The following is an 11654-nucleotide window of genomic DNA, read 5'->3' on the forward strand; positions in this document are numbered from 1 at the left end:
GAGGCTCAGGGACCCCCAAAACTTTGCTGTTTGATTGGAGACGTTTTCGAAACGAGCCCTTGGTGGCAACCCCAGGTCAGCTCCACAGGGCCCCACGATCTGTCTTCAGGGTGCTTCCAAGGCAGGAGCTCAGGCCGGTGGGGCACCCCAACCCTCGCTGGATGCTCCTGCCACCCTCCCCGGTCTGCTCCCTCTTGAGAAGGGCATGAGCTTGGAACCATGGGCTATGAGCCCATCCACATACCTTGTTTTCCCCACTAAATGGCAGCGTTTCTTATTGATGCCCAAGGAAACCACGAGGGAGGTGGCTCTGCCCCCTGGCTCTACTCAAGGGATCTTAATACATTTCAGAGCCAATCTTATCTCCACTACTTTATAGGAGTCAAAAATACAATGTTTTCAAGACAAGGACAGCCCAGCAACCCACAAAGTCGCAGGGCACAGAGCTGCCCAGCACCCTTTCTCCCCCAGCCCAGCCTGTGCCGGCCACGTTGTCCCGACAGGCGCCACACGAAGGCCTTCGCAGTTGGAAATGGTGCTGTGTGGCAAGGGCACCCGGGCCGGTGATGACAGCAGACAGTGGCGGGGGCTCGCATGGGGACCCACCACTGCGGCTCCACACTGCAGGCAGAACCCTGGGCCCAGCCAGAAACCAAGCAGAGTCCATGCAGTGCGGAGGCTGAACGTTCTTGGAGAGTGTGTGGCCGGCTTCCTCCTCTCTCCAGACAGCAAGACCCGGGATGGGCCTGGAGTTGTCCGAGGACACAAAGCTGGTTTGCGGAGGGCTGGCCTGGGGCGCAGGGCTCCTGGTGCCTGGTTCAGAGCCTTTCAACCCCTGTGTTGCCACACCTGAGCCAGTGCGACACTCAGCTGCAGTGGCCAGACTGTGAGCCCAGGGTCATCGCGAGGCAGACGCCAAGACAGGATGAAGGGCAGGAGGATTTCATCGGGGGATCACCAGTGTGGGAGGAAATGGGGAGGGAGCCAGGAGGCTGGGAAAGCTGTGGGACAGAAGTAAGAGTCTGACTGCCAGGGAGGCGGGGAGGGGAGGGAGCGAAGTGGTGGGTGCAGGCTGTGGGGAGCCCTGGAGATGTGGCTGGGGCAGAGGAGTCCCAGTGAGGGACAGGAGTGTGTCTGGTTCTCAGCTATGTCCCCAGCACCTTGGACAGTGCCTGGCACATCTTACATGCTCATTGTAGGTTTGATGAGCGAGTGAATGAATGCATGGCTGGCGATGGGCTAGTGGAGGAAAGCGGAGAGACCTGTGCGTGGGAAGGGCTCTTGGAGCCTTCTTCCAGGCAGAGTGGAGCCCCAAAGGCAGTACAGAGTGTCTATGTTCTCTCCAGACTGTGACCCCTCAGCCACCCTGACTCAGCCCTATCTGCTCCCTGCCATGGAGGTCTTAGACATGCTATCCCAGGCTGCAGCCTGCTAAGCAGGACCTTGATAGTGAATGTGCTGCCTGAAGCACATGGCCAGCCCCCTTCAGCGCCAGCCCGCTGGCCCTGTTTGCGGGAAAATGCCTTCTGTATTGCTTCGTAATGGCCTGCTTTGTTCAGCCAGCTTTGCACTTGAAGCCAGCCAGCTTGGCAGCCGAACGGCCACATGTCGGTCATTCAGGCAGCAGGTCGGCCGTGGAACTGGGTGGCTTCCAGCTGCCCGTGGGAGCCGGCCTGAGATGAACCTCCTCCCTCCTTCTGAGAAGTGGCCGGGCACACAGGAGTACAGCCTGGCTGCATTTTCAGTCATTTCCCAGGTTATTTTCCTGGCTGCAGTGACACACCAGCCACATGCTGCCCATGTGGGCCTGGGTCTCCCTGGGCTTAGGAGGAGCCCCACAGGTGCTTTATGAGGACGGGCTGGGGAGAGTGGAGGAGGCGTCCCCAGCCTGTCCCTGCGAGGTGCCCGGGTCCCGGCTGTGGGCTGCCCATGTCCCCAGGTACCCACGCAGCAGAGCCAGGCCACCTGCTGTGCATCCACCGCCTTGTGCTGGGAGGGTGGCACTCAGTGGATGCCAGCCATGCTCCCGCCTCAGCCTCCACATTCACTTTGCCACAGGGAAAAGGGGAGCACTGTGCTGGCCCAGTGACCCCAGACATGCTGACCTCACAGGGAAAAGGGGAGCATTGCGCTGGCCCAGTGACCCCAGACGTGCTGACCTCACAGGGAAAAGGGGAGCATTGTGCTGGCCCAGTGACCCCAGACGTGCTGACCTACTGGGAGGGGCAGTGGGTCTGCCCTGCATCCGAGTCAGGCGGGAGCTGCTAAATGCACCCATTTGGGCTCTGCCCCAAAACCTCTTGTGGGAGCCTGGAGATCTGCATTTCCACATAGTTTAGGTAACTCCCAGATGATGGATGTGTTGCGAGGCTGGGAAACCCTACATCATCTTCCCAGGGACAAGCTGATTGCACCCTCAGCTCCCCATCCCAGGCTCTGGCTGTGCTGGGGCCTTGCGGTTTCAGCCCCAGGTTCACGAGCTTGGCTCCTACAGAGCAGACACCCCTCAGCCCCTCCTTAAGACCTCTTTTGCCTGCTGAGGGAGCAGGTGGGTCTTTCAAAGCTTCCCCTGAATGCCTGGGGTCCTCTCCTCTTGTACTTGCTTGTGAGTCGTTCAAGCAGCTCCAGCTCTGTGCTCACCGAGTTTCCTGGGCTTCCCTAGCAAAGTGCCCCAGAACGAGTGGCTTAAAACAACAGAAAGGTATTCTCTCCCAGCTCTGGACACCAGAAGAGCAAGATCAAGGCACACTCTCCCTGAAGGCTGAGGGGTGTCCCTCCTGCCTCCTGCAGCTCCTGGTGGCTCTGGTGCTCTTGGGCTTGTTGGCCGCCTGTCCCCATCTGTGCTTCTGTCTTCCCTGAGCAGGGGAAGCACTGCCATCAGCCCCATGTCACAGACAAGGAAACAGACCCAGGGCTTCTGCAGCCATACACCATGCCGCTGGGGCAGAGGCTGCTGGGACCCCACCCCTGCCCCCCAGGCCTCCTGCTCCCAGAGAAGACCCCCGGGAGAGCCCGCCCCACCCCTGGCAGGGAGGAGCTGAAGGGTCCCTCTCTGAGCACTGTCACCCCGCAGGCCGGGCCGCCGGGGTCTGACTGCAGCCTCCCGAGTCACTCTCAGCTCAGGGAGACATCGCATGACCACGTCCCCGATACACCTTCTGGTTGGGGTGAGGCTCTGACACCGCGGAAGCCAACAGGGTTCAGACATCCTGGTTCCTAATGTTTTGCAAGGCCTCAAGCCATGTTTGGGGCATCCTGTGTGTGAGGGCCAGCGAGGGCTGGCACTGTACGCTGCAGCTCTGCACAAGGAGGGCTGAAGTTGCTCCCTGTGCCTGGTGCAATTCTCAGGGTGCACATCGGGCACCCCCCACCCCTTGGCCCTCTCTGATCATCGGCAGACATTCTGGTCCAGCCAAAGGAACCACCTCCCAAGGGCAGAACCAGGCTCCACGCTGGGGTGACTGCCTGCCCCCTGGGTGGGCAGGGCTCTCCCAGCCCCTCTTGTCCCCAGGGACCAAAGTTGGGTCAGGGCCTGGCTGTGCATGGCAGGGAGCTAACCTCTGCATCCACCAGCTCTGAGTCAGCCAAGAGCCCTGTGCCCACAGGACCTTCTGGAAGCTGAGGCCACCACGTGCAGGCCAGTCTCCTGGGCGCTGGCCTCCGTCTGCACATCCCTGGCTTCAAATGCTACTTTTGCCTTCTGGTCACCACTGCGGTTGGTGCTTACAGGACTTTTCAACATGGACAGGCCTGCATTCAGATCCTGCCCGGTCCTTGCACCACATGTGGCCCTGGCCAGGTCCCCACTCTAGGTCCTCTCATCTGTAAAATGGGTGATGCAAGGAGACAGTCCATGGAAAGCACCCGGCGGGGCTCAGAGAGACCAAAAATGTGATCCCCTATCTAAAGCGTCCCTTATTCCCAGGGACCTAAGCGGAAGAAGCCAGTGCTTAACCAGAAGAGTGAGATTGAGGTGGAAGCTCCCAGGCACTGGCTCCCCGGGCTGGTTCCACCTCGAGGCTCACCCCAAGGCATGCAGTGAGTGGAAGGCTGGGATCCCCACCGTCCATGGGCTCTGCTGGACTTGCTAGGGCTCAGGGCTGGGCGGGCACTCCCAGGACTGGCCCCCTGGCCTGGGCACTGTCAGGGCCCAAGGGGAACAGACCTCACTCCTCACCCATGGGGCTGGGTATAGAGGAGCTGTTTCATGGTTAGAGCTCCCAACACCCAGACAAATCCCACTGGAAGCCTCAGGGTGGGGCCCAGAAGCTGCATGTGCAGAGGCCCCCAAGCCACCACGGTGCCCCTGGGGCGCTGTTGTTGCAGAGCCTCGGGCTGGGATCCTGACTCAGCTGCTCACCAGCTGGGCTGCCTTGATATTTAAACTTCAGTTTCCTCTTTTGCCAAGTGTCAATCGTAATACCCACAACTCACCTGCAGGCTCTAGATAGGATTCCGAGAACAGCACCGGTGTCGAGGAGAAGTGCTATTAGCCATGCAGTCATACAGGAAAGTCCTATGAAACAAAAATGACGATCACCTTCCGTTCCACCGTCCGGCAGATGTCAGTTCTGACAAATGTTTGTGTCTCTTCTTCCAGCTTATTTTTCGTAATAGAGTGTAATATAAATTGGAGCCATCCTGTACACCTACTTCCCTTTTCAATTTAATGTATCAGAGCATTTTTCTATGTCATTAAATATTCCTTTCTGACATGGCCTTATTTCAGGGCTGCTTTAGGAAATATGGGTTGTTTTCGACTCTTCACCATCATAGATTAATAACTTGCAGGGAATTTGTCATAAAGGAATCTCCACACTTGCAAGGTTATTTCCTAAATGTCCGAGTGAAATGCACAGATGCCTCATGTCCCCTGTTGCTTTAAAACGTTGCTCTGTCCCCTCCTACCAGTGGGACAAGGTCAGGCTCCAAGTCCCCACACTGGGGAGGGGTGAGCCTTGGGGTGGGGCAGCTGCAGCCCTGGCCAGGCCCCGAGAGAGGCCAGCCCGGGGAGCCACTGCCCGGGATCTCCCACCTGAATCTCATTCCTCTGGTTCAGCAGTGAAGCTGAACCTCGCCAAGCCTTTAGATCTAAATTCCTGTTGGCAGGAAAACACTGGGAAAGAGAGAAGGAGGACCAGTTAGACGCCACTGCCAGTCAGCAGTGACATCAGGAATGAGAGACGTTTTGAGTCTCAGAGTGCAGGGGATGTCCAGGCGATGTCAGTGGGGAAAATGCAGTTGGCGTTACGCCTTTCCCCACACACCACTGTACCAGGTTAGCTGCTGTTAGGCACGTCACCTGTCCCCTGTGTGTGCACCTTGTGGGTACCACCCTTGGGTGTATCTCAGTGCAACTGGGGACACATGGGTGTTGCCTCTGTGTGGTGGGAGACACGCCCCTGACTCCAGGGACAAGCAAGCAGCAAGAGGAGGGCTGGAGGCCAGACCCCGAGTTTCGTTCCCAGAGCTTCCCTTTCAGTGGCATGAACTAGGAGACGCATATTTTGTTTCCAAATCATGAGACTGGCCAGGCATGATGGCTCACGCCATCACGTAATCCCAGCACTTTCATGAGATCAGCCGGGCTCACTGGCTCTCACCTGGAGTCCCGGCATTTTGGGAGGCTGAGGCAGGTGGATTGCTGGAGCTCAGGAGTTTTGAGACTAGCCTGGGCAACATGGTGAAACTCATCTCTACAAAAAATACAAAAATCAGCCAGGTATGGTGGCATACTTGTGGTCCCAAATAGGCAGGACACTGAGGCTGGAGGATGGCTTGAGCCTGGGAGGTCAGGCTGCAGGGAGCCAAGATCATGCCCCTGCACTCCAGCCTGGGTGGCAGAGTGAGACCCTGTCTCTCAATCAATCAACCAGTCAATCAGAATGAATAAATAAGTTATGAGATTACGTTAACATTTCCAATTCAAATTTAAGATGGCAGTGCTCCTCTTAACCTATTGGATTTTATACTTGTGAATTTTTTCTCTTTCAGTAATAATAATTTTGGTTCCCCACAACATTCACATAATTACTTACTGGCTTTATCCCGGAAGAGGAAAAAATTTCAATAACGATGCCAGACTTAACACCAACACGAAGACCTACTGAATGATATATACGATTTCCTTGCCATTCTTTTATCCTGAAAATACACGCCACCAGTTAAAAAAAAAAAAAAGCCTAAATTCTGTGCTGTAAAACTACTTCAAATAATTTTGTCTTCGTTTTAGTTATGTTACAAACTCTATATAGATTTTCACTTTTGTTGGTTTCCTTTTCTAAGGGTGCTCTCTCTTAAACTTAAATTTTAACAAATTCAAATTGTTTTGAATATGGAAAACATTCACGTAGTTCTGGACTCAAACACTAAAGCCAAGTATCTCCAGAGCAGCTAGCTTCCATTTCCAACTCCACACACACGTAAAGTCACCATTTTTATTAGTTTCTGATTTATCTTTCCAGTGCTTTTCTTTCGCATCTGTAAATAAACACGCACATATACATATCTTTACACTTTATTACACAAAAGATGTGTCACTGCGTACTGCCATCTGCTTTTGCCACTTAACAATATATCTGGAAATGGCGTCTTATCAATCCCTGGAGAAGGGGGCTGGGCCTGGGTTGGAGGGAACCCAGCGGGCTGGGAAAGAGGGGTCTGGAGCATTTTCTTCTCCAGGCAACAGCAACACTGGTGGTGGGGGACTGACCTGGGGTTTCCAGGAATAGATGTTGCTGGAATGCTTGAAAGAATATTAGGAGAGAATGTGAGTGCTCAGTATGGTCCGGGCTCTCATCCTAGGCAGCCTGATGCATCTCAGTTGAGACTGGATTCCTCGGCCATCCTGGGGTTTGTAGGAAGATGGCACTGGGCTACATAGCGGCTCCCCTAAATTTACATCTACCCAGAAATGGGGAACATGACCTTATTTGGAAGAAGGGCCTTTGCAGATGTGATTAAATCAAGGTGAGGTCATACTAGATTTGTGTGGGCCCTAAACCCAGTGACTGGAGTCTTACAAGAGGAGGGGACACACAGCAAGGCCGGAGAGAAGGCCGCGTGACCCCGGGGGCAGAGACGGGAGCAGCGCATCCACAAGTCAAGAATGCTAATGGTTGCCAGCAACACCAGAAGCTGGGAGAGCGAGAAACAGATTCTTTTCTAGAGCTGCCAGAGCGGGGCTGGCTCTCCTGACGCCTTAAGCTCAGGCTTCTGGCCTCAGAACCAAGAGGGAATACACTTCTGTTGGTCTCAGCCACCCCGTTGGTGGCACTTTGCTTGGCAGCTTCAGGACACTCACAGAGATGGGATGGTCTCTGAGGCTGATCCCAGTTCTCACACCCTTGGCCAGTAGCCTTGTTCTCATCCGAGTGTCCAGAGAATGGGCTGGAGGAACGCAACTTGGGAAAGTGCAGGCGTCCCACTGAGCCCAGGCTGGGTGGCGGCAGAGAGTGGCATTCCCACTGAGGTGCTGGTGACTGCCTGGCCAGCAGGGGAAACCGAGGCACCCAGGATGGCTTCACAGCCAGACCTGGGGAGAATGTACCCATCAGCAGAGCAAGTGGTGGGGGGAGCCATCGGGAGCCCGGGAGAAGAGGGTGGGTGTGGGGTGATGAGGGCACCGGGAGGAAACATCCCGCCAGACAAGTGGAGAGGCAGCTGGAGTGTTCCAGGGGCTGGGGCTCGCAGGACAGCTGAGTGTGGGGGTGCTGAGGACACGGCGTCTGCACACTGGTGTCCAGGCGGCCCTCGCTCAGCCAGCTCTCCAAGTCATTTCTGCAAGGTTTATGGAAACGCGGTTCTGCCCGGGAGGTATGTGTGTCACTGGGAATTGTTGAATGTCTGTTTACAGTCGCCATTCCTGCCGGGGTGATTAAAAGCGCCACCAGAGTTGATTGTAGCCTGGGTGGTCTCTTGATCTGGGGGTCCTCTGGGTTGACGGTGTGCTCTTGCCCTTCCCTTTCTGGTGTGGCCCGAACCTGAGCTGGAAGAGAGAGGCTCCCGCACCCTCCTGGCCAGAGACCGCAAACCCAGACGACCCCTGTGAGGTGGAGTGAAGTCTCGCAAACCCAGGGACTCGGCTTGGACAGAATTTCCTGGCTGCTCCATTCTTGAGCCCTTCCGTCTTGCTTGTCTTGCTTTTAGTCCTGCCTATCTGAGACAGCCCAGCCTCACCCCGTGTGTCCAGGGATCTGCTGGTCTTCCCCCGAGCTCCATCCCTCTGTCCCACACCAGCCCCTCCTCCTGGCACACGCCACACAGTGAGACCCTCTCACCCCCTCCAGGGTGCAGCTGGAGGTCCAGGAACCTGCGCGTGGGCCCTGGGAAGCAGCACGGGGCTTTGTGGGCCAGGCGGGGTCCAAGCTCAAAGGCTGGGTCCACAGTGCCTGCTGGTGACCTTCGGCACCCAGCTTCCTCCTGAATCAGGGATGCCCTTGCTCTGGGCCTGCTTCTGCTGTAGGAAGCCTTCTCCAATTCAGGCTGAGACAGATGTCACAAACAGGACTGCCTCCCCGATTCAGGCTGAGATAGATGTTACAAATAGGACTGTCTCCCCGGGACAGGCGGCCTGTGCTGGTGGCTGGAACCTCTGTCATGTCATGGCAACACAGCCAACGGCTGCTGTGTGTCCCTCCCAACCCCAGGTCCCAGTCCTTGGACAACTCATGGGACAGTGCGGGGAGCCCAGAGGCAAATCTCCCTGCTGCAGATGCCGCTGCTGCCTGTGGGTGGGGTCCCTCGGTGCGGGTTCCTCTGCACCTGCTGTCCTGTGTGTTCTGCCGGGCCAGTGTCACCTGGGCTTCCCTCACACCCACTCCCCACTGACTAAGGAGGCCACACAGACTCAGGCCTGAGCCCCAGCCCGCTGCCTGCAGGTTCAGACACTTGGGCATGTTTCTTAGCCATTTGGAGCCTCGGTTTTCCCATCTGGGAAATGGGGACAGTGATATCTCAGAGACACTGTAGTGATCACCGGAGAGGACCACAGACCACTCTCGGCGGGGGTGCCAGGCATCGTGTCCACGTTTGGCGAGGAAAGATTCAGCCCGACCCTTGGCTTTCTCCATCCCAGATGTCCCTTGAGGCATGTGGCCTGGGGTGGGGGATCCGGAGAGGAAGGGAGACAGGCCATGATGTACGGTGACCCCAGGCTAGGCCCACAGACCCGGGTAGATCGCCACCACTCCCACTGGAATTCTCAGGGCTGGACACCCATTGTTTGGAAATAATTATTTTTGTGCAGTCCTTAGTTTCCGTAATTAATTCTTTGATAACAGTCCCTTCTATAATAGCTCCTCACAAAGATTCTATAGAAAGCACCAGGCGGTTTCAGCTGAGCCGGCAGCAACAGCCTTTTCTCTAAGCTCAAGGTCCGGGCACAGTCGCAGCAGCAGAGAAATGCTGGGTAAAGAGGCCCTGGACGTTGGGAGGGGCACCAGCAGAGCAAGGGGCTTCCCACCGCCGCCTCCCTCCCCACAGGCTGGTCAGGCGGCCAGGCTACAGGTGCCCTGCTCTGCAGAAGGCCTTTCCTTCCAGAGCCCTGCAGCCTCTGGGAGCCAGCACCAGCCCCACCAAGCCAGTCCTCGGAGTGGGTGGAGTGGGGCCTGGGGGCTCGAACCCCCAGACCGACGGCCACAGCATGTCGTCTATGGCGCTCTGTGATGGGATGGGGGGACTGCCACAGAGGGAAGAAAGAGAATCGGCCCCTGCCTTCCCAGGGGCCTGATCCTACGGGGAGGTGGGACACTCGTGCTCAAGGGCCCAGATGCTGTAAACACAGCTGCCCCTGGTGGTCCAGGTCAGGAAGAGGCTCAGATGGGTCGGAGCCCCAACTCCGCGGCGGTTTGGAGAACAGCCCAGGGGCAAGTGAGTCTGTAGACGTATCTGGCCACCCCGGAGACTCCCCTCTTCCACCTGTTGGGAGCCAGAAAGCCTCCATCTTCCTGCCCCGCCTCGGTCTGCCACTCATAAAGCCTAGACCATCCCACTTCGATATTGCAACATTGCATGGCTGGGGTCCTTTCAGTTGAAGTGACAGAATCCCACCCCAAGCTCATTTCAGAAAAGAAGGGCGTTTGCAGGTTGACTTACCTAGAAAATGTGGGGTACGGTGGCTTCAGGTGTAGCTGGGTCCAGGAGTTCAGAGGCTGTCACTAGGCACCATCTAATTCAGACTCTAAGCTCAATCCTGCCTGTGTTGGCTTCATTCTCAGGGAAAGACGGCCCGGGAGCTCTAAGTTCAGGGGGTCCTCGAAACTCCCAACTTGGAGGGTCAGGGTGCTTCTGTCTTCAGCAAAATCCCAGGCAGGGCTTTGTGTGGGCTCGGGCCCCATGCCCACCCCTGTCCTGCTGTCTGTGGTGGAGGATTGAGGTCCTCTTGCTGGCTAGCCTTGGGGGTCATGTGATCACCCCGAGGTTGGCGGCAGCCCTAGAAACACAGACAACAAAATACATGACACTATGTAAGAGTCAGCAGGCGGGTTTTCTTAAACAAAACAAACAGGGTTTTGTGACGAAGAGAAGAGGAAACTGTCTGGGAAGGCGAAGATCACCAGGGCCCGACAGCACTGTAGACACAATGACATCACTCGGAGTAGCGCGCTTGCTTTCTGGGCCTCACATGCCCCCTGGAGTATCTTCCATCTCTCATGCCTGGGAGGCCCCGCCCCACATGCTGTCCCAGGAGCATAGCAGGCATCGTACACTGTGCAGTGTGGGGTACACACATAGGCACTCCAGACCCAGGAATCACGGACTCCTGTCTCCTGCCATCCATGTGGGAGGTCTCACCTCCCTGGGGAGGTCTGTTTGGTCTCCACTGTAGACAGAGATATGAGGTGTGTGTGTTTGCATGTGTGTGCGTGTGTTTGCTTGTGTGTGCGTGTGTGCATGCGTGTGCTTGTGTGTGCATGTGTTTGCATTTGTGTGCGTGTTTCCTTGTGTGTGTGCATGTGTGTTTGTGTTTGCATGTGTTTGCATGTGCATATGTGGGAGTGGCAGAGAGGGAGAGTGTGCACACATTCTGGGTCTATGCCCCAAGGGCCACTCCTACCCCTGCCATGGGGATGCGGTGCCCTTGGGGGTCTGCCCTCTGTGACCCCCAGGCATGTGAATTTTCTAAAACTGGCTTCTCCCCTCTTGGCTCCTGTCTGTCCCAGATCCGGCATCCACGTACGTTTGACGCCAATGGAAACTCTGCCTTGTGACTCGTGGAGGGGCCTCCACAAGGGGCATGTGACTGTGAGGGGGCCAGGCTGGGCTCGCTTGTGTGGAGGGGAGGGGCACTTTGCGGGGGTGGGGGGGCGCCACCCCCACCAGGCCAGCCTCAGGGCAGCCGGGGCAGAACCTGTGGCTCTGGGGTAAATGCCGGGGCCAGCTTAAAGGAGGCAGCTCTCTGCAGCCTGCCTCGGCTGGGTGGGAATGAGTCCAGGCTTCCAGGCATTTGGAACCCAAGCAGCTGCAGGGACAGGCTGGAGCCTCAGCCTTCCCTCCCCCACCCCAGACCCTCTCTGGCCCCTCTTAACCCAGCCAGATGAGCTGTTTGCGAAACCTGGCCTGTCACAGACTGCGGAGAGATCTGAGGAGGAAGGAAACCGTTTCTTAGCACCTCCAGCAGTTCAAGCCCACCTCAAGCCCTCCACGTCCGGGCT

At 56.7% G+C, this 11654-nt stretch overlaps 1 protein-coding gene and 1 long non-coding RNA gene across 2 annotated transcripts; both read right to left on the reverse strand.

Moving 5' to 3' along the window:
- Positions 1–359: 359 nt before the first annotated feature.
- On the reverse strand, positions 360–10421 carry LOC134757884 (uncharacterized). The gene is made up of 3 exons (XR_010132429.1): positions 10096–10421; positions 4435–4516; positions 360–1001 (listed from the first exon to the last, which is right to left on the reverse strand). It is a non-coding gene; the product is annotated as an uncharacterized lncRNA (long non-coding RNA).
- LOC101154601 (putative uncharacterized protein encoded by LINC00322) lies at positions 6553–9019 on the reverse strand. Its single transcript, XM_063702793.1, is given in 5 exon segments — positions 6553–7433; positions 7435–7475; positions 7478–8141; positions 8236–8324; positions 8995–9019. Coding segments are annotated over 5 exon segments (1272 nt in total). The 3' UTR covers positions 6553–6980.
- Positions 10422–11654: the final 1233 nt, after the last annotated feature.

This window comes from Gorilla gorilla, chromosome 22 (assembly GCF_029281585.2).
Source record: "Gorilla gorilla gorilla isolate KB3781 chromosome 22, NHGRI_mGorGor1-v2.1_pri, whole genome shotgun sequence".
Classification (NCBI taxonomy): domain Eukaryota; kingdom Metazoa; phylum Chordata; class Mammalia; order Primates; family Hominidae; genus Gorilla; species Gorilla gorilla.